Genomic DNA, 26769 nt, shown 5'->3' on the forward strand with positions numbered 1-26769 from the left:
CTGACACCCAGACAGGCTTTGCCACACCGACACCCAAACACACACACACCAGGACAGGCTCTGCCACACAGATGTCCTAACACACACACACACCAAGACAGGCTCTGCCACACAGATGTCCTAACACACACACACACACACCAGGACAGGCTCTGCCACATTGACACCTGCATCCGGACCAGCTAAGCTAACAGTACTTTTTTATTTTTCACACTGCTTATGTAATTTTTTGTTTTTTCCTCTTGTGTATCGCCCCCCCGGCCAGCCCCGGCCACTGCCCCTTTTGGCCTGCCTTAAAGACGGACCTGCATCAGTCACTCATAGGCCCTGGATGTTCAATTTTTTAATGTCATTCCTCACTGTAATACATCCATAGGTTTGTGGGGCATGAAGAAAGTTTGTAATCATCTGTAATACAAGTTGGTGTTTGGTCAGCCTTGTTCTTTATTTTGGATTCTTTGTCATATAACCAACCACCATTGGCAGGATGCTCAACATATTCTTTGTTTATTGACAGAGAAAGCCTAGGACAATAGGAATGTGACCACTAGAGTCCTAACAAAACTGAGGCGAGGGGAGAACACAATTGCATGGTGGTGTGGAGGAAGAAGGTGCACAATGCCTCTGCACTTAGTATTGTTATTGAAGGGTGAATTTGAGGTTGTCTGCTATACAATTTTTCCACATACCAGCTTATCCATATCAGATAGAAACATACCAATGTACACTCACAAAAGGCATTTACAGTTGAGTTATTAATTGTGTTTACTCAGACACAGTTGTTTGCTTTGTTAATTATTTGTGCACTGCTGTTTTCCTTATTATCTACATTCATTTTTATGCGTTGGAAGCAATAAAAGCTACCAATTGTTGATAAGGAGGATTCTCTTTACCACTTAAAGGGCTTGTGGCAAGACAAGAGCTAAGGTTTTTTTTTTTTTTCCCCACACGTTCCACTTTTCTACCACCTTCTTAGTGATAAATGCATTTGTTCCCAAACCTCTGACCTAAAAATCAAAACAATCTAATCAATCTGTCTAACTCAAACCATATCATTTTGTAAAAATATACTTCTGTCTTGCAGGTAGTTTTAAGCCTTTAACACTTATGTTTTTTGTGCTATGTCATCTTTTTTTCAAGTTCTAGATTCTCTAGGACTTTGAAATCGCTAGATGCCAGAATTTATCTCTAAATCAATGAGTTGCTTGGGTTGACCTCTAGGTTACTAAAATTAAATTTGGAAAACTTAATCATGAAGCAAGCATTGCTACCATAGGTCTCTAGGTCTGTAGACTCTATTGTTGATCTCTACATTTCTTCATGTGTTCACTAATGGAACACAATTCAAAACAGTTTCCATGAGTTAGGAGGTCATTCTCTTCTTGTGTGCCTCCATTTTTGGCTCGGCCACCTGTGCTTACATTATATGTGAATGTCCTACATTCTTAATGAGCTGTGGACTTCTTGAAGTTGTACACCAATGACATCTTTATGTGTTCTTTGAAGTCATCTCCACTTCATTGATGGGGTTAACAAATGTTACATGACCCTAATATTGTTCTTGGTAGCACGTAGCCAGAGCAGACAATAAGTCTCTAGAGAATGCCTCACCCTATATCCACAGAAGTTTTGTTTAAAAGACATCCGACAGAGCTATTAACCCCTGTATTACTAGAATGCAAGATATTTTAGAACTTCTCCTTTTTGTGATTCGTAGGGTCTCTAGCATGCAGTCAGGATGCTGTTACTAAAACACTTTTTGAGAATCAGTCCTTATTGCACAAATTCAACATGTTTTTAAATACCGGTAGTATACTATATAGTAACCAACCATGACTCTTACTAACGGCTAATATTTTCTAAAATGACAAAATTATTCCAAAAGTGGTTAAAAAATGTCTTCGCTGGATATACTAAAGGTATTTTTTGAATGTATATTTTCAGTGTAAAAAAATGTTACATTCAACAACAACAAGTATTTATATAGTGCTTTTATCCCGGTGGGACTCAGCACTAAATTAATACAATATTTTATTTCTTTAATGGTTCAGTACCTTAAGAAACTTTTATTTCCAATTCTAGCGCTTGTTCCTAGTTCTTACACATGCACCTGACCTCCCTACTGCATCCCATTCATAAGTTGTACCAAAATCAAACAGTCCCTGCTACTTCATAAACCTCAGCATAAATCAGGCCTCCAACCATGTGGCTCCAGTAACATCAAGATGTGTGGCAGAAAGGGACAACTAGTTTACCTTATTGTTTGCCTTCAGTCAAACCTCAAACCTTACATGGTCCTTCATCTATTTATGTTCAGACTTTTTGTCTATGCCATGCATGCCTAAATTATCTAATTGTATTCACCTCTACAACTTCTGCAACCATGTTCGTATACAGAGCCTGGTTAGGGCAACAAAGTAATCACTCTACAAGGAAGGAATCGGGATATTATTGATTTAGAAAGGGGCCCTGAATTAGCGTTGTCCAACATACATATATAGAGATGCATAGTGCATCACAACAAGACATAGCAACTCAGAAATGTAGCATATTAACAAATATTATTTTTAACAATTAACAGAGAATGACTGAACTCCCTATAACAAATCCATTAAAGATAAAACTAAATGCTAATGGTTGGATCCGCAAAACACGCATCAAACGCGGTTTCTTTCTTTTTTAGCAACTAGCCCTCTTTCTTTGATTTCTGGCCGCTCTTGAGGCTGACCCTTATATTGTAACTGTATGTAGCTTTCTCTTTGGGAAACACAGCAATCCCCCCCCCCCGGCCGGTGTTGGGAAGGTGTGTCTGGAAGTTGGTCCCATATATTAGGTTCACTGGTTGGTTATTTAATTAATCTATTTATAAGATTTGCTTACCACCTTACTGATGACAATAGCGACTGTAGAAATCCTACCTTTGTAACGCTTCTTGTAAGTTACTAGATGAAGTTATCTTATTGCTAGATATTCATCCATTCTTGTACCAAAATTTTGTTTTTTCAGCATCAATTTATTATAGTGATCATTAAATTTTAAACTACATGAAGAGGTGCATTAAATGACAACAAAAGAGCTTAATATTAGTGTCTAAAATCTATCCTGAAAATAAAATATCACTTCTATCAAGTTACTACATAGCCCATGGGACTTACCCTTGTCACACTTCTATGATCCTAATAGTATTTTTGGACAAATAAAAGTTTGTTAAACAAAAATGTCATCATTTTAATGAAGCCTTTTGTATTCCCTGTTTTTGCTTTTACTGCTCTTTGATGCCTCAACCTTGAGGTTTTAATAGAGGATATCATTCATTTTCCTGAAATGTTATTCTTTAAGACGAATTGGTTAATAAAGGACGTTTCCAGGGAGGATATTCCCAATCCAGACCTGGCTTTCATTGGTCTACTGACCCAAGCAGGAAAGCCAAAAGAGATTAGAGAGAAATATATAAGGACTTCCCTCCTCTCCATCTCTAGTGATCTCATGTTTCATTGTCACAGCAATCACTATGAGTACGCTGGCAGTGTACAGGAGCATCTACACGGAAGAACAGTTCAAGAAGATCTATGGCACGTCTAAAGATCTGGAGAGGCCTCCACTGAAACTTAGGGATAGATTCACAAGTAGCTGTGAATGTTCTTCTCATGCTTTCCACAAATATCTAAAAAGAAGGATCCCAATTGTGGGCTGGCTACCCAGGTACAAGTTCAGAAAATGGATTTTGGGGGATCTAATAGCTGGCCTAACAGTGGGTATAGTTCATATTCCACAAGGTAAGCATATATTTTTTTGGTTTTAACTGTAATTATTTTTCAGTTTTGTTCCAAGTTTGCATCTTAGCAGGTATGTACTGATAAAACTACTATGAAACAGATTTCACACCTGGGGATTTTCATGCATTTGGAAATTAGTACATTTGGTAAAATCTCTGTTGTTAGCCAAAATTCTGGCTATGAATCATCAGAAATTGTAGTTCTAAAGGGACATATTTGTAGCAGAAAACCGTATATATTTTAGATTTATAATTGAAGTATCTTTTTACGTAGGCAATCATATGACAGCCGGAAAATGTTCATCATTTGAAAATTGTAGCTATAGCGTTTATCAAAGAGATTAAAATAATTCTATAACTCAAATTAATTGACATTGTTAAAATAGGTCTTTCTATCGATCATGTCTAATTTACAGTATTAAATTACAAAGAAAATGATTCTAAAACGTCATTAAAAATATAATATTGTTAAAATTAATAAAATGCTTAATACAGGTAACAATCTATTTATTAGCACATAACTCATTGTTTCCTTTTGTGAGCAAGTACGTGAATAAAAATAATTTACCCTGTTATTGTTTCCATAAGGCACAGAAGGTCGGGATTGGGGGCATCAACCTCAAGCCAACTTTGGCTCCTTCCTAGAGACCCAGGAAGCATTATGGGGGCTTGCATACGCATTGCTGACTGTTGGTTATGTCTAACTAAAGATATTTTTGCATTTAGGTGCTAATTTGGTACCTTGCCTAAGGCTCTAAGGAAACTTGACTGTTCTTTGATGACTGATAAGACCATAGATAACGTGAATCTGTGCCCCATAATACTATGAGCATATTTTTACATGCTTGGGTGTAAAATCTTATAAATTCTTATAAATTCTTGCATCATAAGGTATTAGACGGTAGAGACATGCACCAAAACCGTTAAGGAAACCCTAAACCAAAATTGTATTAATAACCCTACCCAATCTAAAACCTTATGTTTCATTTATTTCATGACATTCTTTCCAATCTTTATTTTCACCGTAGTTCAAACCTACTGAATGCATCTCCACAGCTCCAAATGACCTTACATGAGGGTCAGTTGTTACCACTTGCCCTTGTCTGTAGACAGTCATGTCTAAAATGCAAGTAGCACTTAATGCCACAAAGTAAAGCATTCATTACGGTTATGACTGGGAACTCTAATTGACTTAAACATTGAATGGTCCATTCTAAAGGTTTTGTGGCGATGACTTGCTAACGGTGGCTACCAAAAGATTCCAAACCAATAATGTTAATGTTATATTTGAAATGTATTTAAACAAAGACAGGGCTAGTCAATACCCTCCTGAAATACACATATAATGCTTAGCCACCTTGTCCAGTGCTGGTAGAGGGACAAACCCTGGACAGTGTTGTCTACAGTGTCTTTGCATAAAATATACACATTCTTCATCAGAATAGTGACATTTATATTATATAATTAGACTTTCGATGCTTTGGTGAGTAGGAGAGCATATAAGGAACAAAAGCATTGTCAGTAATTTCTATAGTACTGTTCTTAGATACTTTTTTAATGTACTATATACTTTATGGCATATTGTTGGCCAAAGGTGCTGCTCCATTGAATTCCATAATTTTAGCATTCTTGTTACTGTTGCCCAAACCATTCATAGAAATAATTGCTTAATAATGTAATATTTTACCTCATTTACACTTTTCTTAGGTAATGTTTGCCGTGAAAAACTCAATTAGTCGCTAATTTGTTGCCTTAGAAAATGGAAAAAAAAGGTTTTGTTCTCTCTATTGAGTCTTTAGTCCATGTTGAAGTTTATAATGGGCCCACACAGAAAGCGGAATAGCAAAATAGGTCAATTTATTTTATGGAATACTATTGTAAAGTATTAAAGTAAAAATATGTTCAGGTACTTTTACTTACCTACTGTATGTTTTTCTTGTAGGTATGGCTTTTGCCCTCTTGACGTCAGTGCCACCTGTTTATGGTCTTTATACGTCTTTTTTCCCTGTTGTACTCTACATGCTCCTTGGAACCGGACATCATGTTTCTACTGGTAAACTGCATGAAAATAAGTCAAATATAGCTGTCTTTGTCGGAGACATTAAAGGCCTGGGGGTAGCTGTTCCCAATGCACAATGTGACAATTCCAAGGTTAAAGCCAGAACAGGGAGTGAATTAAAGTAGCCCCCTTTGTCTTAAATACATTTTTTTTGCTATAATGCTTTACTTTACCTGAATGCATTGTGAGTGAGCCTGCCTGTGGCTCAAACAGAGCAGAACTGGAGCAAAACCAGACCTGGAGAAACACAACCATGTAAAGGTAGAATACCTTTACATGGTTGAGGGTGAGGGTGGTCACTCAGCTACTTGTGATGGAAACACTATTTCATGAAGTTAATAAACTAGTACACTTGTATATTTGCAGGTAGTGTCTTAGGTATATTTAGGTGGATTCTATCCATTCTGCTTACCATCCCGTCGGTACTGGGCTTAAAACAATTGTCTGATTCATAGGTACCTTTGCTGTGCTGAGCCTAATGACTGGTTCTGTGATAGATGAACATCTTCTCCAGAATCCATTGGACAGAAACCTCACCGCTGATGAGCAGTCTGAAATATATGCCCAGCGAATTGGAATGGCAGCTGCTATTGCCTTTCTTATGGGCCTTATAATGGTAAATACATACCTTATACTGGAATAAGACTCCAAAGAAGTATATGTAGTAGGAGACCAATAGATTGGGACATCTAAAACATAATATATGGTTTATCTTGATGTTTAACTAAACAATACTGTTAGCCTTTATTTCAAGATTCTAATAACGAGTTAATAACTCAGGGCTTAACAGATCTGCTCCACATGCAGGAGACAGCCACAAAATGTAGGAGCCGAGAGCTGCCATGCTACTACATCATGGCAGTATATGCAATAATTTGCTTTGTATAGAGTTGAATCATGTGTCTGTCTAGCATGCTATTCCTAGTAGCCATTGCAACCTGTGTTTTGTCTAGCCATGTCCTAAATCAATGTGTTAAACTCACCTGAAAAGTCTCATGCATTCCCCCAAAATTAAGAATAATTCAGACCATCCTGATCAAACGTAAAAGTGTGAGGTTAGGATCCTGTAGAAGATTTTCTTCAAAACTTGGCAGCTTCATTTGTTAATCAGGATTAGTTTATTGTGATAAAGCATGGAAATCAATAAAACCTGGATTTTAATGGTCTGATTGACTGGTTATAAAAGGACTAGCTTAAATCAGAGTTTCTCAACATGTGGACATACTCTCAATACTTTTTACATATTGAGCTTGTATTCAATGTTTCATATCAGAATTTAGACCGCTGCCTTCAGGAGTACTTGCTCAACATACTGTTAGTATTAGGAAAATTTGACTGTAAGAATCTGTTAATGTATTTGGTTGGAAGAAACGTTTACAGCAACATTGGGAGTGAATGTGGTTATAATATATATATATATATATATATATATATATATATATATATATATATATATATATATATATATATATTGTCTGCATGGATTGAAAGTGATACAAAATATCTATTAAATGGTCTGAGAAAGTAAAAAAAGGAAAACAATATCTTGCGTCCCACAAGTCGTATTTATAAATTACAAAACTCTAGCAGTATTCTAGGGGACCCTTGGCAGAGGGCTTAGATTTCTGCCTAAACAAAAAATATAACATTTGTGACATACTGCAGAGTTTTTCAATGCATCTTGGTGGTTTATTGTAGACATCTATTGTTATCTATTTTTTTGTAGAACTTGATAACTTTTAATTAAGTGCGTATACTGAAAAATGTTAGCAGTCGGGTGTTATGTTCATAAGTGTAGCTTGTGGTACTTGATTGTTTATACAGCTAAAAATGAAAGGCTGTGTTTTAGCGCAGAAGTGGGTTGTCATGAACCATGGAAGTTTATTTCGGCAGCCAGTATTGTAGAGTACTTAGGGGTGCAGTGAGACGTCCATCTTCTCCGAAGTGCAACAGTGAAGTGGATACGTAGCATTTGGGTACATTTTAGAAAATCACTATTTTAATCTCTGACCTTATAGAGAAAATACATACTGGTATTTACCAGTACAAAAAAATTACACAAATACTCATGATAATAAAGGAAAACTTTAACTGCCCATGTGAATTAAAAGCGGCGAGTTAGAAAAAAGTAGATAATATATAGTCTAATGTCTTAGGCAAATTAACCTTAAATGTCTTGCATTTTTACACGTGGCTACTGTAGCAAAGAATCTGGTGGCTTTCTGTTCAGAGTGGTGTGGCCATCTTATCATATTTTATCTATCTATCTATCTATCTATCTATCTATCTATCTATCTATCTATCATAGTAAACATGGGCTGCCATTAGATCATTCTCATCAGGGGTTTGTGCTGTCAGTGGGGGTTGATTCACTGAAAACCAGAAACAAACTAGGCATTGCTATGAGTTTGGGAAAAGTTTTGCTCTCCCAAAACTCTACGTTATTCTGCTGATGCCCATACATTGGTACGAACATGCCAGTCCTCTCCAGATGTTGGCTTCCTCATTATGCCTGTGGTGCACACTTTGGGCAGGCTTAATACTTTGCCTTCTTTCCCCTGGTGAAAGCATTCTGGTGTCATTTAAATTTACACTCATGAGCATGATTCTTTTTAAGTAGAACTGTAACCCCCAAAAAACATAATAATTCAACATTAAACAAGAGTGCAGCAAAAAAATAATCACATGTATGAAGGAAATCTTTTTTTGTTTTCAAAGCTTATAATAAATACATTACATTAAGGGCGTTACCATTAATTTTAATACCTTTATAATAAAAGCGGTATAACACAAATGCTGTCCACATCCCAATAAGCACTGTTAAGAGGACCCCTACTCCATGTATGTGACACAGGTGGCCAAATCTCTGAAGAAGTCATTATATTATGGGGCAATAACAATTTTTGTTTGCCCACAAAAAAGCCAGTGATACAGGCATGTCTGATAATAAATAAATACAGAAAATATCATTAGTGTGATTTTCAAAACACCCACTTTGTTCTCCAAGAAATTTTGAGGCTCACAATGATACTGGTGCCTGTGTTAAATCCCTAAATAGTAACAGGATTGAAGTATGGTAAAAATAATGCCTCGGACCTTTAAGGGGACACTCTAGCCATCATATGCAATTTAATGCATATGATAGATGCATTGTCCCTTTAAATTTTCATGGTGCACCCCCTTTGCAAATGCATGGGGTTATTCTACGTAATCCCCCCTCGCTATGCATTTGTTCCTTCCTCTACCTCTCAGCTATTTTCCGCACAGGGGATGTGTGCTCTTCAACATACATATTATATACTTACCACCAGTCAGCTCCAGGGCTGGCTCTGCTAACGCTGTGGGCCCGTTTAGACCCCTGTATGAATGTGTGTAAAGTGCACCATTGATTTCAAGAACTGTCAGACCATGAAGGGAGGAGGGCAGCTGCCGCTAGTACCTCGGTGCTTTTTATTTTTATTTTTGAAGAATGCATATTAAATACTTTACTATGCATTCTTCTTTAATAAGGATATCATGAACATTAAAAGAACATTTAAAGAACATCAGCATACTCCATGTAATTGAAAAAAATAATCACGTGATCTTATCAACAACCAATGGAATGTTCCTTTCAGTTTGGACAATTCCATTGGTTACAATCATTTTTCTTTATAGAACTCTCATAATCTGTAAAATCATTTGGGCAGGGCCCTCCTTACCTGTTGTTTCTGTAAGTCAAATTGTTACTACTTGTTATGTCCTGTTTACCCATTGTACCGCACTGCTGAATATGATGCGGCTATATAAATGAATAATAATAATAATAATAATGCTTTAAAGCCGTAGGATACTTTTCTGACTTTCCCTCTTCAGGAGGGACAGCCCCTCTTTGAACTCAAATTTCTCTTCCCCATTTTCCCCTCATAATGTTCTTCTTTTTTTAAGAGCTTAGAATGTTTTCTAAGCATAAGTTTGAGTATATCAATTCAAAATGTTTAGAAATGAGGTTTACATTTTGTTTAAATACTTACTTTTGGATTTATAAGTAGTTGTCAACGAAGACACATACAAAAGCAAGAGATTGTCTGCCTCTGAAATGTATAATGGCACGTCCATGTTGCCCTGTTGTAAACTGTCCTGATATTTTTTGTTTTGTTACCCTCGCCTTTTTCTCTAGGTTGTTATGTTTGTGCTTCAGCTTGGCTTCCTCTCCACATACCTATCAGAGCCAATAGTGAAAGCGTTCACCAATGCTGCTGCTTTCCATGTCACCATTTCTCAAATTCAGAATATGATGGGGCTTCCACTTCCACGTCCTACTGGGTCTTTCACCATCTTCAAGGTACTGGTCACTGGTGCTTATACAAGGAAGAGGTTAATTCGGATTAATTTCAATTCAGTTGGAATTGAAATTGGAGTAGAAATCATTTAGAGGCAGTAGATGCCTAGGGTTAGACAAGATCCAGAAAAGTCTCACCAACAAGTTGTTTGCTGGTTCCTTGTCTACATTTTCATGTCTGTATGTTCATGTGCTGTGGTTACTCTTATGCTTGCATTTTTGTTAAGTAGAAACCTAATCCTGAAGTATTTGCCCTGGAATAAAAGACTTTGCAATGGGAAATTGAAGAGTGAGGGGAAAATGTATCATAGCTTCTCTCCTGCACTGTGTTTTCTTATCTTTATTCCCACATAACAAAGTGACTGGTCCTTGGTTCTCCACAATACAGAGTGGAGGGCAGTATACCCCTTTCTCCTCTATAAACCATTTGACGGTTTATTGGCCTATGACCTGTCCCTAAGTACTAGGGGATTTATCCAAAGTATCCCAATTGCAATGATTGTTACAGTTTGCAAGTTGATAAACTTAGGTCTAAAGGGAACTGTGGACTTGAAAACATGGCTGTTTGGTGCATATGTATAACCTAGGAGCACAAGATTACATCCATAAGATGTTGGGAAAGCAAATGAATGTCCCTTTCATCCTGTCTTTCTACTTGTTTAGACACTGTCATCCGTTTTCAGCGCTCTGCACTTGACAAATATTGCTGAGCTGGTGATATCGATCCTGTGTTTGGTGGTGCTCATTCCCATTAAGGAACTTAATGCTCGATTCCGCACCAAGCTAAGGACTCCCATTCCTGGGGAGATCATTATGGTATGTCTCTTATTTGCCAGTTGTAAAATGGAGAGTGAATCATAAGTTGTTTGGAATAAAAATACAAGGGCATAATGTGATGATGAAATCAAGGTAATCAATAAGTATCTCATGAGAATATGTTTATGGGATAAGAGGTTTATGGTTAACCAAAAGGCTAACATTTCACTAAGTTATTAATCAATTAAATGATACATTTACAGGGTATGTCATATTTCACTGATATTACATTTGTTTCCGAACACAAACCCCATACAGGTTTCATGAACTTGTATCAATAGTAAAAACTCTTTTGTTGAGGAAATTTTTTGTGTTAGACAATAGATAACTTTTGCTTATTGGGGCCTTTACACAATATATGATGTCTGTGTGTATTTCGTGCTTTTCAGGTCTTAGTAGCCACAGGAATTACATTTGCCTCTTCTTTGGATGTCCGATACAATGTTCAGATTGTTGGAAGCATCCCGGCAGGGTAATTTGGATATTTTCAAATCATTTTTTTTAAATAAAAGGTTTTCAGTGCTGTATTTATTGCCTATAGCTAACATTCACTTCTCTTGTCACAGTTTTCCAACCCCAAAAGTGCCAACCCTGAAAGTCATTCCTGATGTGATTGGTGATACAATCGCCATAACCTTTGTTGGTTATGCAGTGTCTGTGTCCCTTGCTATGATCTATGCAGAAAAGCATCAATATGCCATTGATCCAAATCAGGTCAGTCTTCAGGACATTGTCTCCAAATTACCGTAAATATACTGATTGAAAATCAAACACAAAAATGGAAGATATAGATAGTTTAAAATGTACAAATTAATTTAGTTCTTAGTTTATTTTAATGTCTAGTAACAACTAGTAGCTGTGAAAGATCCCCTTTCTAAGAATTGGATTTCAACTTCTTGGTACTATTCATATGATGGGGAACTCGGATTCTACCCACATGACTTCAGAATATGTCCATTTGACCAGTGAAAAGCAATTCCAATACCAAGGCAAAAAAACAATCGATAATTGTTCAAGTTCATCTCATTATCTCAGTGTGTGCTAATTCCTTCTACCATTAAAGAAAAAGTTTTAACAGACGTTGGCGCATGTCATTATTGTGTGATGTTATTATGCAATAAAACATATTTACAGCTGAACAGGTGACCCCGTGGTCTCTTGGGACTGGGCATGCTGGTGGCTTTTACCTTCTCTGTAGTTTCACTTTGTTATAACATTACATTTGTGACAAATATTACAATGAAAGGAAAAATATATTATTGAATAAGAAGCCAAGTGACTGTGGATGCGATAAGTCTATGTAGCTCCAAATTCAGTGCCATAATGTCAGTGTTCTTTTAGTCTTATTTTTAGGCTACACTCCCTTTGTTGCCACTAAAAGGGTTAAATTGATACCTTCATGCTATATTTTCTCTAGTGCATGTAAATTCTAGATAAAGTTTTTAATACTCTTGAATATATGTGTAAAACGTATCCATAGTAGTTACTCTAATACACGCCCAAATGAATAACTTAGAAGTTGTTTCCCATTGATTTGCATGTATCCTTAGTTCAGAAGGGTCTAGGACAGTGGTTCTCAACCTTCCTAATGCCGCGACCCTTTAATACAGTTCCTCATGTTGTGGTGACCCCCAACCATAAAATTATGTAATTATATATTGTGAAACATGTGTTTTTTTACGATGGTCTTAGGCGACCCCTGTGAACGGGTTGTTCGACTCATAAAGGGGTCGCGACCCACAGGTTGAGAACTGCTGGTCTAGAATATAGAAGCAATTTCCATCGCTTTTAACACCAATTAGCCTTTAGACAGTTCAGCTTTCTTTTTTCTCGTAATTTTGTTTTGTTTACAATCCAGGAACTTTTTGCTCATGGGATCTCCAACATTGTATCGTCTTTGTTTAACTGCTTCCCCAGCTCGGCTACTCTGGCCACAACTAATATTCTTGAGAGTGCAGGAGGACACACGCAGGTGAGGTTCCAACAACAGAATATGTACCGCATGTCAAAACCACGGCAGAGAGCTACACTCACAATGCTCTTAATACCTGTTTTAAATAATAAGCATGAATATCGCTGGTCTAGAATATTCAAATCAAATGATCCTCCTGCAAATCTAATCATTTTCCTGTTATTTTCTTCTGCAGGTAACTTTAATATGTATAGAGACTGTATTTATTATATATTAGGTATATGTGTCAGGACTTGCGATAGATTCTAATTTACAGAAAGTCATATATATATATATATACATATATATATATATATATTTTATGTATAACAAATTCTTCCTTAGCTTTCAGGATTATTCACAAGTTGTGTGGTTTTGGTGGTTCTGCTTTGGGTTGGACCTCTCTTTAATTATCTTCCAAAGGTGAGGAAAATTATCTCAATACAAAACAGAATAGAGTGTTGTATATAGTACAAGGGAAGCCTGGGTTTAATTAATAGCAACGGTTAAAAGGAACCAACATTGCAAGGGTTAAAAATAAAACACCTTTTTTGCCCTGTGATTATTGCAAGAGTTGTTTTTAAAACCTTTTTGCAGTTAAAACATTTTTATCGTTTCCAAGTTGCTCAAAATGTGTTGTTTTTATTAAAAAAAAATATTTCCCAGCAGTGCTTCAAAAGCATTATTAGAATGAACCACATGAAAAGCTTTTTATTGCTCAACTTGTCACAATGTATTTAGCAACTTTAGTGACAATGTGCCTTCACTATGTAAATCTTCATAATTGGTGAAAGTCCTCTTATACTTTACATTGATACATTTTTAGCATATAGTGCAATAAAAACCTTCATGTGGTTATATCCAATGATATTTTTCTAGCAATTTCAGACTATTAGCATTCTAATCTGCATTTCCAGCACTAGGCATCACTACTTTTTCTGTTATTATTTATTATGACATCAAATTATATGTAAATCACATATAAATATATTTAAATTACTACTCATACACAAATATGTGTAAAGGGTTTTTAAATTTTGCCTTGATTTTATACGGCTCATTGAATGAGACCCTAGCTATCTGGACAGCTACAGAGCTCAGCTACATGTGGTAGAAAATCACCAGCAACAAATAAAAAGAAATGTCTTTTTTTTCCAGGCTGTACTCGCTTGTATCAATGTTGTGAGCCTCAGACAAATGTTCCTGCAATTTCAAGATCTTCCAGAACTATGGAAAATCAGCAAGACCGACTTTGTGAGTCCACCAGGTCATAGAGCACAGAGAAACATACATTCTGTCTGAAAACACTATGTATACCCCTGCATTCAACACAACAATAAATAACTTATTTAAAGATTGTAATTCACACACACATACATTGACGTCTGGGCTGTATAATTCACTCACAGATTTAGTATTGTACACCTTTGTAAACGTGTATGGTCAATCACCTGACACAATGCTACAGTGGCTTGCTCTCTTTTTTGTAGTCAGTTTGGGTGGTCACGTGGCTAGCTGTTGTAATCCTGAATGTGGAAGTGGGACTAGCAGTGGGAGTTGTGTTTTCGATGATGACCGTGGTCTGCCGAACCCAGAGGTAAAGGTTCCTATATCAAGAACCATTGATTAATATGGTATATATGCTACTTTACCCGTGCAGTGATCACACTGTTTGTATTGATTATTTCATAGGGCACAATGTACAGTGCTGGGAAGAGCTGTAAACACTGAGATATACCGCCCTCTGGAGAAAAATGACAAGGTAAGTATTCTATGCTAGTCGGTACATCCCTTACATTTCCCTTTATCACATTCTAACCTCAGGTTTCTTTTCTACTCAAGCTAAAATCTCAATGACAATGCTTATAAAGTTAAACCTGTCAATCCCGACTGCTTTTAAACCAAACTGATGCACATTGGCATTATATGTTATTATAATAATTATACAGCAACCTTAGGATGCATATGCTTTTGTTTAACCATTTTTATAATCGGTTTAAAACACAAATAATTTGCATTCATTTGAGGGACCAAGCTACCATTAACCCACCGAAATAAAGTGCCAGACCATCTGAAGACAGAGCTGGACCCGGAATAGGATTCATTTGGTTTGTAATGATGGAAAGTAAAAAGTCTGCATTCGCAAAATTGCAATTGCCCATTTTTCCTGATGTAGAGACTCAAGCCTTAATCAGTCCTTGGTCTTGTCTTAGATTCAGCTTTATGCCTATCCCATGCACGTTAAAATTCCCTCACTGTATTAGCGTTTACTGCTGCTCATGGGAGGTAGTTCCATTTACCTACCACCCTCTCATACAAGCCATTAAGATGATAAATCTGGGATAGTGGTGGATTTTGTTAAAAAAAAATTCAGCTAACCTCACCCCAATACACACTCTCTCTTTCAGACACATTCTTTCTGATCGCACACAGTGGCAACCACTATGCCACTATTTTACCTTTTACCTATTGTGTAATACACCCTAAATCCCTCTAGACTGTAAAATCGTTTGAGCCGGGCCCTCCTCTGTCTCTGTAAGTCAGTTTGTTATGTTACATACTACTTGTTTTGTCCTGTCTACCCATTGTACAGCGCTACAGAATTTGATGGCGCTATATATATAAAACAATATATAATAATAATAATAAAAATGCTACTAGCGCAGGGTCATGTGACAAAGCGTTTTGAGACCCTGCTGAGTGCCCATCTCTTAGAGAGGACAAGTCCGATGTTAAAAGACACTCTGGAGACTTGTGGACATCAAGATCACACCATAGCTTGAACTTTACTCTGTTTCTTCTATTTTTACTTCCTTGTGCTAATCCATCTCATTGATTCTGTTACACGTCTTGGCCGTGAAGCATTACGATGTATGTGATGTTTTCCAGTACCATGCACTAAAGAAACCTATTATAATTATCATCCCTGCCCATGAAGTTATCGCCAACCTTTCTGTTAAGTTGCTGAGTGTTATTGATTGGTTTACACAGCACTTGTAATGGTTATTTAAGGAGAATGGAAAGATTGATATGACAGGGAATTGATCAACATTACTTAGCTTACATTAAGTCAACTTTTAAACCAAAGATGAACAGATTACATCCAAAGGCACAAATATGCGGTGTATAGTATTTATTTTGGCTGAATCAGTATTATGCATCAGTGACTATGGCATAAAAGGGGTGGAATTAAGCGTTAAGGTATGTATGTATCTATACTTTGTGAGATGTACTTTACAGTTTACAATACAATAAGGGGGAGAAATGCAATAACATTAATAGTCATCATAACGACATTATGACCAAGGTACAGTAGGTATTTATATGTTGGCCCCACACAGCTTGCAGTCTAAGTAAGATATTCCCAAAACAAAGACAAGTTGGGTAACATGGTTATTTGTGAATGCTAAAAGCCATTAAGTTGGCAGTTCCCCTTTTACATATACATTTTTAAGTATTCTGCTTGTTTGCAGTGCTTTGAAATCCCAGGCCTAAAGATCCTATCGTATAATTCCCCCATCTACTATGGTAACAGAGACATCTTCAAAGAAGAAATGAGCAGGATTGTTGGACTGACGCAAGAGAAGATACGAAAAAGAGAGAAAGCGTTAAGGGCCTTAGAGAATGGCAGGAAGATGAGCATTTCAGTTGTGGTAAATGAACCTCTATGTACATATATATTTTTTGCCGGTGTCTTCATATACATACAATTTGTGCATGTAAGGACACTGAATGCATCAGTATTGCTACAAACATGCTATTGGGGTGGGATGGCCGAAGGGGTGCAGAGGGCAATTGCCCCCCATATTAGTCTGAAATTCTTTAGACCACTCAAAATATAACCAGAAATGTTAATAAATTGTGTTGCGCAAAAACAATTGTAAAATATACAATATATAAGTTTCTACATTAAAACAAAAGTTAAATATACTATATATAAGTTTCTATATTAAAAAATATCTAAAATATACTATATATTAGTTTCTTATTGTCTGGTAATATATATGAACACGGCAACGTTCATAAGAAAAAAAACAAGTTAAACAAACAAACGGTGAGGGCATTGAGTTTCATAAAAGGATTCAGGGAGGCAAAGCTTTAGTACAGTGGAGTGGGGTCACGTAATGTGGCGTTAGATGACCGCACTGTAATAGCGTAGCTACTCACACAGTGTGAGATCGGTGGTGCGTTATAGAATAAGTATGTTTTAGTGTGGGTTTGAAGTGTATGTTGGAGTGAGTGATCCCCTACACGGTACATAAATATCAGTGATATAAATAATTTCTTTTAGAAAGTAGTGATAAATTTGCTACACAAATTATTTAATAATTCATTTTCATAGAAGTAGCGCCACCTGTTGGACAGTCCAAGTCTTCTGTAACACATCATATAACACAGTCAAATCTATTAAATTGTATTTTTTCTTGTAACTATAATTAAGACCAGTTTTTATGTCCCACCTGCCAAATATTGCAAGTGTTTACAATATATTTGAGAAAAATCTGTATGAATCTGAATTGTTCAAGAAGGACAAGGGATACAAACTAACCCCAAAATAAAGTTCATGATCCTTTTGAATATTTTGAAAACGTATATAGGTTAAGGGATATTTAAAAATACTTGTATCAAACTTTCCATTTCATTGTATTCTTTTAGGGGCAGTGAATATAATATTATTGCTTTTCAGGACTGCGGAATAGCAAATCCTGTTTATAATGCCGACGGTTCCAGCATAAAGCCAGAAACAGGTACGGTAACACCTAGGCTCTGTTTAATAGAGAATGTGAGAAATCCATTACATGTATGATTTATCCTGTGTCAGTATCTACACAAGCATCCACAGGACTATATGATATATATATATATTGGACTAAAGTATTATGTCTATTATGTTGTGGTCCCCTGTTACTTATATTTTACTGAAACGCTGACATTTTCATTAACATGCTTTTGTGATGATTATGGTTATTAGTAAAAATTGAGACCAGTTTAGTTTTTTTGTTGGTGTTTATCAGTTGAAAAATGAAAGCGCTATAGTATAAATTGCCAGGTATCACGGTATATACGTGTGGGTTATGGATGTACCTTTAATGTGCTCCCCCTGTCTCTGCTAGCGATATTCTCAAAAAAGGGAGTTTGCTTGCATTTTTCAACTAATAGGCTTTACTATGCATTATCAAGGGGGCAAGAAATCTCCTATACATTACGCGGGGCCATTGGGGTTGGCATTTCATAATGCAAAGTAAAGTCTATGACTTAAGCCCAAACATATTTACTATAAATATATTCACATTTTCCTCTTTAGATACAGAGATCAAGTCACTTATCATTGACTGCACTGGGGTTATTTTTATTGACATTGCTGGAGCTCGTCTGTTTATACAGGTACACACGATTCTACCCTAAATATACTGTGCGTGACATGATAAAAATATTTTATCTAACCATTTCTGGAACAAAAATAATTTTGTTGCACAAAATACTTCTTGTGAAACCAAACAATGTCTACAACATATATTTATTTTCTTACACGCTTGAATTATGTCTTACAATTTTTAGGGTAAAAAAACAATATTATACACAAAACACTGGCATGCACTCCTTTTTTCCATCCATGGAATGGCTTTGGTCCTTGATGCAGTATACACGTTTACCCAGAAATGTGTTAGAATATTATTATTAATACTGGTTTATGGTTGGCTTTTGTGGCTGATGCACTAAATGCATAACATGTGCTATGCATCCTATAATATTCATTCTACTGAAAATAAATATGGTAATGTGAAATATTACACACATGGATTTGTATGAGCTTGATAGTCAAATACATATGCATTACAAATACCTCCTAGTATATACTATTTTAATAAAATAGCCCTTCCTCCTTACTCCTTATCTTACCTGACGAATGAACTTGCATCCAGGTTCACTTTACTGAACGCTCAAATTTATGACATCAGACTTTTATTAAGTACATTTTCTTCCTTTTGTGAAGGTGGTTCTTCTCTTTCATTATTATAACTTTTTTTTCTTTAATCTAGATGTGCATTGCGTGTCAGAAGGCAGGGATGCACTTACTACTTTCTGGTTGCAATGGTGAGCTATAAAGGTTCTTAATTGCCAGTAAAATCTTTATATGGATGCATTTGTCCTAAAAGGACGTGGAGTCCTCTTAATTTATTCACTGGATTTGTTGATCTCTTGCCTCTCTTAGGATCATATTTATGAAGCTTACGTAGTAAACATATGTATATGTAATTGTTTTTTTGCTGTAACATTTGCAACACTTTTACTTAAGTTAGAGGACTTCCTCATTCTTCCTCAAACAGCTCTACTCACTTGGCACTATATACATTATATTCTTTTTTGGTTATAATGGTATATCTGGGACATCCTAGCTTACTGTCCATTCAGATCCCAGACTTTGCTAGTGAAAAGTGTCATTGGAATTTGCTGATGAGGATTGTCTTGTCACAAGTAAATCTTATGTCCATCAGGAAGTAGAACTCTGTGTAGACCTCTTTGCTCTTCATTTTATTTTGGAGCACCATTACAATTATTATCTTTTATTTATATTGCGCCAACAATTTACGCAGCGCTTAATACAATACATATATTCTAGGGGTGTGATAAGGCGAGAATTGACAGACTAAGACAAAGCTTACAAAGAACAATAACATTAAACTTTATAATATACAAAATTGGCCACATTATTAACACATGTTAAGACATACTAGTATAGATAGAGAAGAAGACCCTTAAAAGTCTAATAGACGGATAATAGGCAGTTGAGCGAACTACATATGTGTTCCATAAGCTGCTCTTACTGAAGGACACTTCAATGCCCTGTACATTCCCATCAACAAAGAATGCATTTAAATACTTAGTAAATACTTTAATATACATTCTCTGCCTGTAAAAGAAATCTCATTATAACCCCAAATCCTCAAGTAGCCTTTGCGGGTGGAAAAAAGCTGCATTTGAGGATACTACTGCATTCATCTTTACACAATAAGACAACACTTTAAAGAAACACTTTATTGTTATTGAGCCTTTTCCACCAATACAATTCTCCCTGATATTATTTTATTTTTATATTTGAGTACATCTGATTGCGGCCTAATATAAGCTGAGATATATCGTATTCATTCAGAAGTTGATAATAATACTTTCTGGAACTTATCATATTGGGTATAATTTATATGAGTTTCTTGTGTATCCTTTATAGAAAAGGTGCTGAGAACTTTGGTATGCAGTGGAATCATGGAACATCTAAGCGACAACCAGGTGTTTGTTACTGTGCATGATGCTGCCTGCTATGCTGAACAGAACATGGTAAGTTGATCCTCAGGAATAGTATTGAAAGGACATGTAAAACTGCTTCCGCTCAGAGGTAGCATAGCATGAACCAAGCAAGGGCTGGACTAGGCCACATGTAAGCTCAGCTAGATATACCCCCTACATAAGCACTAAAATACCAAATGAGAGCAGCGGTTTCATTCTTCCACTCATGCTAGGCTAGGCATGGACTCGGGCTTACTCTGTCTTACCTAGCTATACCAATAGTATTTATGTACAAAAACTCTGGTCTAGTAATGTTTCGCACCTACAGGTACTTTTTCTTTAAAAGCCATAGGACACTGGTTATAAAAGTAGGGAAATCGGAAAAACAGCCCCAGTTTTGTTAAGGCTTCTTCTGCAGATCTCTCAAAAAAAGTCTACAGAACATGGGATAAGGTTACTTCTGCTAAAGACTACTCCTCCAAGCTAAGGCATCAATTAAGTATTATGTAAAATAGACAGTACATAACATTTATTTTTTAACTTGTTTTTTTCCAAGATTATAAATATTTAATTTCTTGCCACATCTTTCTTTTTCTTGCATAGGACAGCTTTGCCTCAAATAGCTCCATGGTGTGGGTGTGAAAAACTCATTTGTGTTTTCCATATGATGAAATAAAGCACAATCTACGCCATTGCTGGCCATGAAGCAGGAGTTAGTTCACACTGTGAATGAATGAACTTGGATAAAAAAGAGCATGTAACCATTTACTAACCCAAAGTAAAAAGGGGGAAAACAACAATGAAAATGGGTATGGTTTGGTTGCAGTCAGATACGAAGAAACTGCTGAGAAATAAACAGGTTGTGTTACAGCACATTAATCAGATATTAATCGCACCCTGAATGGTATGTGGTCTCACAGTTAATGGCTAATGAGACATCCATGGCAATGTGGCCTCCATGGCATGCAGGAATATGTTATGCTATTTATGTGTTCTTATTAAAAATGTTTTATTTATGTAATAATTACTTTAGTGATGATGAACATTCTATAGTCATTCACAATTCTCAAGGACTTTGTGTTACCCGTAGTCTGAGTGAAAGCATGCACGTAAAATGACAGTCCAGTTCCCAAAAAGAGAGTGCTATACAGAATGAGTAGGAAGCATACTTGAGACAGGAGGTGAATACAAATGAGACAAAAGTCTATTTTTCCAACTCCGGTAACCAACAATGATATCATTTTAAAATAGAAACACAGAAACATAGAAAGTGACGGCAGATAAGAACCATTAGGCCCATCCAGTCTGCCCAACCTCTGAGTACTTTCCTTTAGTACCTGCCCTTATCCCATATCTAGCTTGACCTTATGCCTATCCCATGCTTGCTTAAATGTCTTTACTGTAAATGTCTTTACCACTTTTGCTGGAAGGCTATTCCATGCATCCACTACCCTTTCACTAAAGTAATATTTTCTGATGTTACCATTAAACCTTTGCCCTCTAGCTTATGGCTATGTCCTCTTGTTGTGGTAGTATTTCTCCTTTTAAATAAACTCCTTTTCTTTTATCTTGTTGATTCCCTTTAAGTAGTTAAATGTTTCTATCATATCCCCCTGTCACGTCTTTCTTCCGGGCCATATAAATTTGTCTTCCTTATCTTAAAAAGTACACACACCGTTATTGCTGGTAGATGCTTCTCATTGGTTCCATTTTCCACTTAGTGGTTGTAAAATAAGGTTCAGCTTATTCCATCACAATTCCTGATTTATAACATGGCCAAATATCTAAGGCTCCTTTAAATTAAAAAAAAATTGGATAGACATGATTTGGGATTCAATCTAAATTGCTTCTGTAACGTGAACATAAGGAGGCTTTATATATCTTTTATTAAGTCCACAAACAAAAACAGGAGGAAAGGCTTATTTCATGTCCGTGCACTGGAAACAATTAATAAAGTGGAGGTGATACCTTTTTGTCTGGAATGCCTTTCTTTAAAGGTCCCAATGTACCGTATTGGCCTGAATATAGGCCGCACTTTTTTCCCCACTTTAAGTCTTTAAAGCGGGGGTGCAGCCTATATTCGGGGTCTAGCGCCCGACGCCCGGGGAAATGCAGTTCCGGGCGCCGGACAGGCAGCAGGGTTAGGATACAGATCCCCCGCAGCGGTGCAGGGGACCTGCATCCTACTCTCTGATACGCTCAGACAGCCTCCCCTGCCAGCACTTTCAATGGGGGGGGTGCCGGCACTGGAGGTTGTCTAAGCGCATCGTGCAGACGTTCACCGGAAGCGGCGATGCGCGTAAACAGCCTCCGCTGCCGGCACGTCTGCACGATGTGCTTTAACAATCTCCCTTGCCGGGAATTCCCACGGGGGGAAGTCGCGGCAAGGGAGATTGTTAAAGCACATCGTGCAGACGTGCCGGCAACGGGGGTTGTTTACACGCATCGCCGCAGCCGGTGAACGTCCGCACGATGCGTTTTACCTCTGCCCCCAAGACTTACCAGAGCAGACTCCCGGGTGTCTTGCGGGGCTGGCGGGGGACAGTGGCAGCATATCTCGGGGGGGGGGCAGAGTGGCAGCATGTCTATTAAAAAAACTTTCTTTAAAAAAGCACCAAACTTTTAGGGTGCGGCCTATATACGGGGGCGGCCAATACGGCTATGGCCAATGGCTATATCCGAGCCAATACGGTATGTTTTTTTTTTCTCAGTGTTTATGCTTTTGAATTTGTATGCTTTGGGAAGGTAATAACCTTTAATTTGTGTGCATTCTTATGTTTAGAAAGTAGTTGAAATGAGGCACATTCCATTTTTTTACTCAATTGTCAGAATGGAGTACACACCTATTCGGCATGGAAATTATGAAATCAAACAACAGCAAAGAACACAGTCTTGTGCAAACTGAAGAACCTGTTCAGACTGTCCATCAGGAAATATTCTTTTAAATAGAGTCACCTAACAGGAGACTGTTCGGAGATTTTGTGTGAGGATTGTAAAGGGTGGTTGGGCTCATTTTCTCAAGAGCAGATGCAACAATGTTGTAAAAACTATTTGAGGTTTATGAAGGAGATGTTTTGAGAAGGGAGAGAGGAAAGGTAATTGGTGGAGAGTTGCTGAAGATTGATAGACCGGGTGTAGAAGACAACAGCAGGGGAAGCAGTGTCAGTGTAGGTTAGCCAAGTTTCTATGCAGGGAGCTAGAGGTGAAATGGCCGTGTAGGGCTGTTAGATTATTATGCACAGAATGGGCATTCCAGATGGCAAAGTTAAAAGGAGGTCAGGAGTGGCAAGGTACAATGATACAATGATGAGGTTTCAGGAAGGTCAATTAGATCAAGGCAATTAGATCAAGGGTGAAGTAGGCAATGAAGGAGCAATATAAACACAGTGTGCTTATGCTGGAGTGAGAGAAATGTTCTTTTTATGATGGAGGAGCCCAACAATGAAATGGGAGCATGGTGAGCACAGTGCCAGGAGAATTATCGGGACAGATTTGAGAGGGAAATGGTTAGTGGTCGCTGTATATAAGGCATTCCCCTTAGATCATAAATGAGCACAAGTCAGCCATAAGAAACATTAGCAGATAATGCCGAGCACAAGCTGCCCACTAAATCAGATTCCATGAGGTGAACTTGTAGACTAAATCCCTTTTCATTTACAGTGACTAAATGAACTTAGTAAAAAGCTGTGATGATAACAATTCCCTTCAAACGATACATTAATTTATTATAATATATAGTCACTAAGCCAGAGAAGCCCAAAAAGAATTTTTGGTTAATAATAATCACACATACACACACAAGTTATTTGAACCTTTTATGAAAAACATCATGAACAACATCATAAAGTCCTGTCGATGAGGAGGTGGCACTGGACGACTAATAACTAATGAGGTGTGGCAGCTGCACGCTACGTCTTTATGCTCGGTGTTCCAGATGGCCAGTGCGGGGCTGTATCCTCCTGATTTACACAGAGCAGTGGCTCTACAACATGGCTTCCAACATTTCAACTAGCCAAATATGGATGTTTTTGATGGTATGGTTGGCAGTATGACTAGTGGCAGGGCTTCATCAAGACATTTTATGTGTCTTTGTGATAGCAATTTGTGTATAGTATAGTATTTAGAAGAAGAAGAATGTATTTCATCTACACGATTTATAAACAAATTTTCATTTCATTACATATTAGTATGATGTTTAGGGCTTTGGAGCACACTGATACATCCGATTTTCTAGTCAACGTTTCAGTCTTTTCATTTATAGACTTTCATCAGGATGTCTATAAATAAAAAGACTGAAACGTTGACTAGAAAATCTGAGTTTTGTGGAATTATTTAAAACAAGTCCCAAGAGTGCCGGTAACTACCTTTGGAATCTATATGAATTATTGCTACAGCTACTCGGCACTGGGCAGAGAAATTAAGGTTGGTGTGCAATTGTATCCCTAGCACTAATATATATATATATATATATATATATATATATATATATATATACTGTGTGCATATATTTGTGCGTGTCTACAAATATGGCATTTTGGTGGTCCGTCCCTTCAAATTACAATATGACCTATGAATTATATTAATAGTAAGGATACGTGTTCCTTTTACATGCATATCGTGTCATGTTATTTCAGGTAACATACTTTTAGAACATTTTGGTCTCAACAACAGCAAACTACCTTCAAGTTTACTAGGAGGACAAGGTTTTGAAGCTCAGTAATTTGCACAAGTTTATTTACTAAAGCAGGGGGTTGCAGATGAGTTTCAGTTTCAAATGGCTAACTTCACAATACATTATAAAGGGCCCAAAACCTCAGTTTCCTCCTTCCAAACGGTGTCATCTGGCCGTGTTAACTAACTATACCATATAAAGGACCAGCTTATCACTTATTGAAGGAAAGGGACATTGTGGATAACCCCTCATAAACTACAACCCCCCAAAATCTCTGTGTTACATATATATTTAAATGTTAATTAAGGAAATCTTAACACACATAATTACAGCCATTAAGAAATGCCTAAGGAGTTTGCTATCCTGTGTTTTATGATACTATTGAAAGACTTCATAGTCGTGGAGATATTATGTTACGTAATTACATACAAACACACATATCAAACAGGAAAATGTGACATGGTTAAGAAAAGTCTTGTAACTAACACAAATTGCAAATTGACCCTAGTCATTAGGACTTGCCACAAAAGATAATGATCAGGAGCTCGAGAAAAGTAAAAAAAAAAAACCAATAAAAATGTATACTTAAAATTTTCAAGTTTGGAAAAGAGAAGGGTTATTTTCCCTTTTGTGCCCTATAACTTCAATAAAAAAAAAAAATCCTTTGCATGTGGTTTTTTCAAACCTTTTTGGCCAACTGAACTGATTTGATAATAAAATGTTTTCTCGCAAATATTTTCATTATGTAAATGTATTATTCACATTAAATATTGGACTGTATATCTGAAAATCGTAAAAAAAAGAGCTCTATATGTCCTTGGAAAAACTATATATAATTTGTGAGGGTGTGCGAAAAACTGAAAAGGAGAATCATGGTTAAATAAACATAGTGTAGAAATGCTGAAGAAGTGTCAACTTTTTGGGGTTTTTTAGCAAAAAACACACTCCGTAAAGAAGGGGTTAAATTGTATTTGCTTGGTGTGCAGTTTCCTTGCTTTGTTTTATGTAAATGTTTGTCATTTCAGTGACACCCTAGAATCTGAATTTGCAAGTTCTGACCAAACTTTAGGGTTGAGCACCGCCCCACCTGCCACACTGGTCCCCCATTAATGGTGACCAGAGAAGGATTTACATTGCAGGAGAGCCGCAGTGGGTTAAATGGCTGAGCAATCCCACTGATTTGGCTCCATGATAAACAATATGGTAAAAAAAATTTAAATAGGACTCTCCAAAAAATGTTCCTGACGATTGGTCCATCCCATTCCATTTTCTATAGATAACCCTCAATGAGCTTGTTTCTGACAAAACTCTACCGTTTAGGAGCTAATGAGATGGTTAATAGAGTTAAATGTGAGCAGCTCCGTTTTTCTTCATTTAGAAAAATGCCATTGTTCCTTTACTGTGAATCCAACCAAACCACATGGATGTTGCGTTTGAATGGTAATTGTCTTCTTCCTTGTTTCATTCTAAGTCGTAACCAAGTGGTTCAGTCCTTAAACTTGGGTATTCTACATTATCATACAACCTTACAATGTATTATCAGCACTTCTATCAGTTAAGTGCTAAAATAAGCCACCATAAATCCTTATTTTTGAGTAGTACTTTCTTCAATATGTTACACAATCCAGTTCCAGTGGTAAAATGAGAACCAGCTCTATGCAGGCATTTGATTTTTCATCTTTTTTGGATACAGAGCGTATCCACGCACAATTACTTCATTTGTGTCAATATAAATTAATATAAAGTCTGCGCAAATATTGCACAGAATATAGTTCAGTGATGCCCCGCTGCTTGTAATCATTTGATGACCTAAACATGTTTTGTTTGGGGCTTCATACGGTAACATACATTATGACTTGTATACGCTTCCCGTCTGATTTCTGTTCTTCTT

General features: G+C 36.8%; 1 protein-coding gene across 1 annotated transcript; it reads left to right on the forward strand.

Annotated features, from left to right (window-relative positions):
* Positions 1-3511: 3511 nt before the first annotated feature.
* On the forward strand, positions 3512-23111 carry LOC149285222 (solute carrier family 26 member 10-like). The gene is made up of 18 exons (XM_089495590.1): positions 3512-3776; positions 5718-5828; positions 6290-6450; positions 9994-10158; positions 10819-10971; positions 11361-11443; positions 11538-11685; positions 12830-12943; positions 13268-13345; positions 14081-14176; positions 14413-14519; positions 14615-14684; positions 16396-16575; positions 17610-17670; positions 18228-18307; positions 18964-19018; positions 20151-20257; positions 22989-23111. The coding sequence occupies exons 1-18, from the start codon at positions 3512-3514 to the stop codon at positions 23109-23111; spliced, it is 2157 nt and encodes a 718-aa protein (XP_089351716.1).
* The last annotated feature ends 3658 nt before the right edge of the window (positions 23112-26769 follow it).

This window comes from Sceloporus occidentalis, unplaced genomic scaffold (assembly GCF_023333645.1).
Source record: "Sceloporus occidentalis isolate IW3139 unplaced genomic scaffold, rSceOcc1.0.p SCAF_82, whole genome shotgun sequence".
In the NCBI taxonomy this organism is placed as follows: domain Eukaryota; kingdom Metazoa; phylum Chordata; class Lepidosauria; order Squamata; family Phrynosomatidae; genus Sceloporus; species Sceloporus occidentalis.

Coding starts and splice junctions, on each gene's coding strand:
- LOC149285222 (XM_089495590.1), top strand. CDS start 3,512: ATGAGTACGCTGGCAGTGTACAGGAGCATCTACACGGAAGAACAGTTC. Junction 10,159..10,818: donor GGTCTTTCACCATCTTCAAG/GTACTGGTCACT, acceptor CTACTTGTTTAG/ACACTGTCATCCGTTTTCAG. Junction 20,258..22,988: donor GCTATGCTGAACAGAACATG/GTAAGTTGATCC, acceptor TCTTATGTTTAG/AAAGTAGTTGAAATGAGGCA.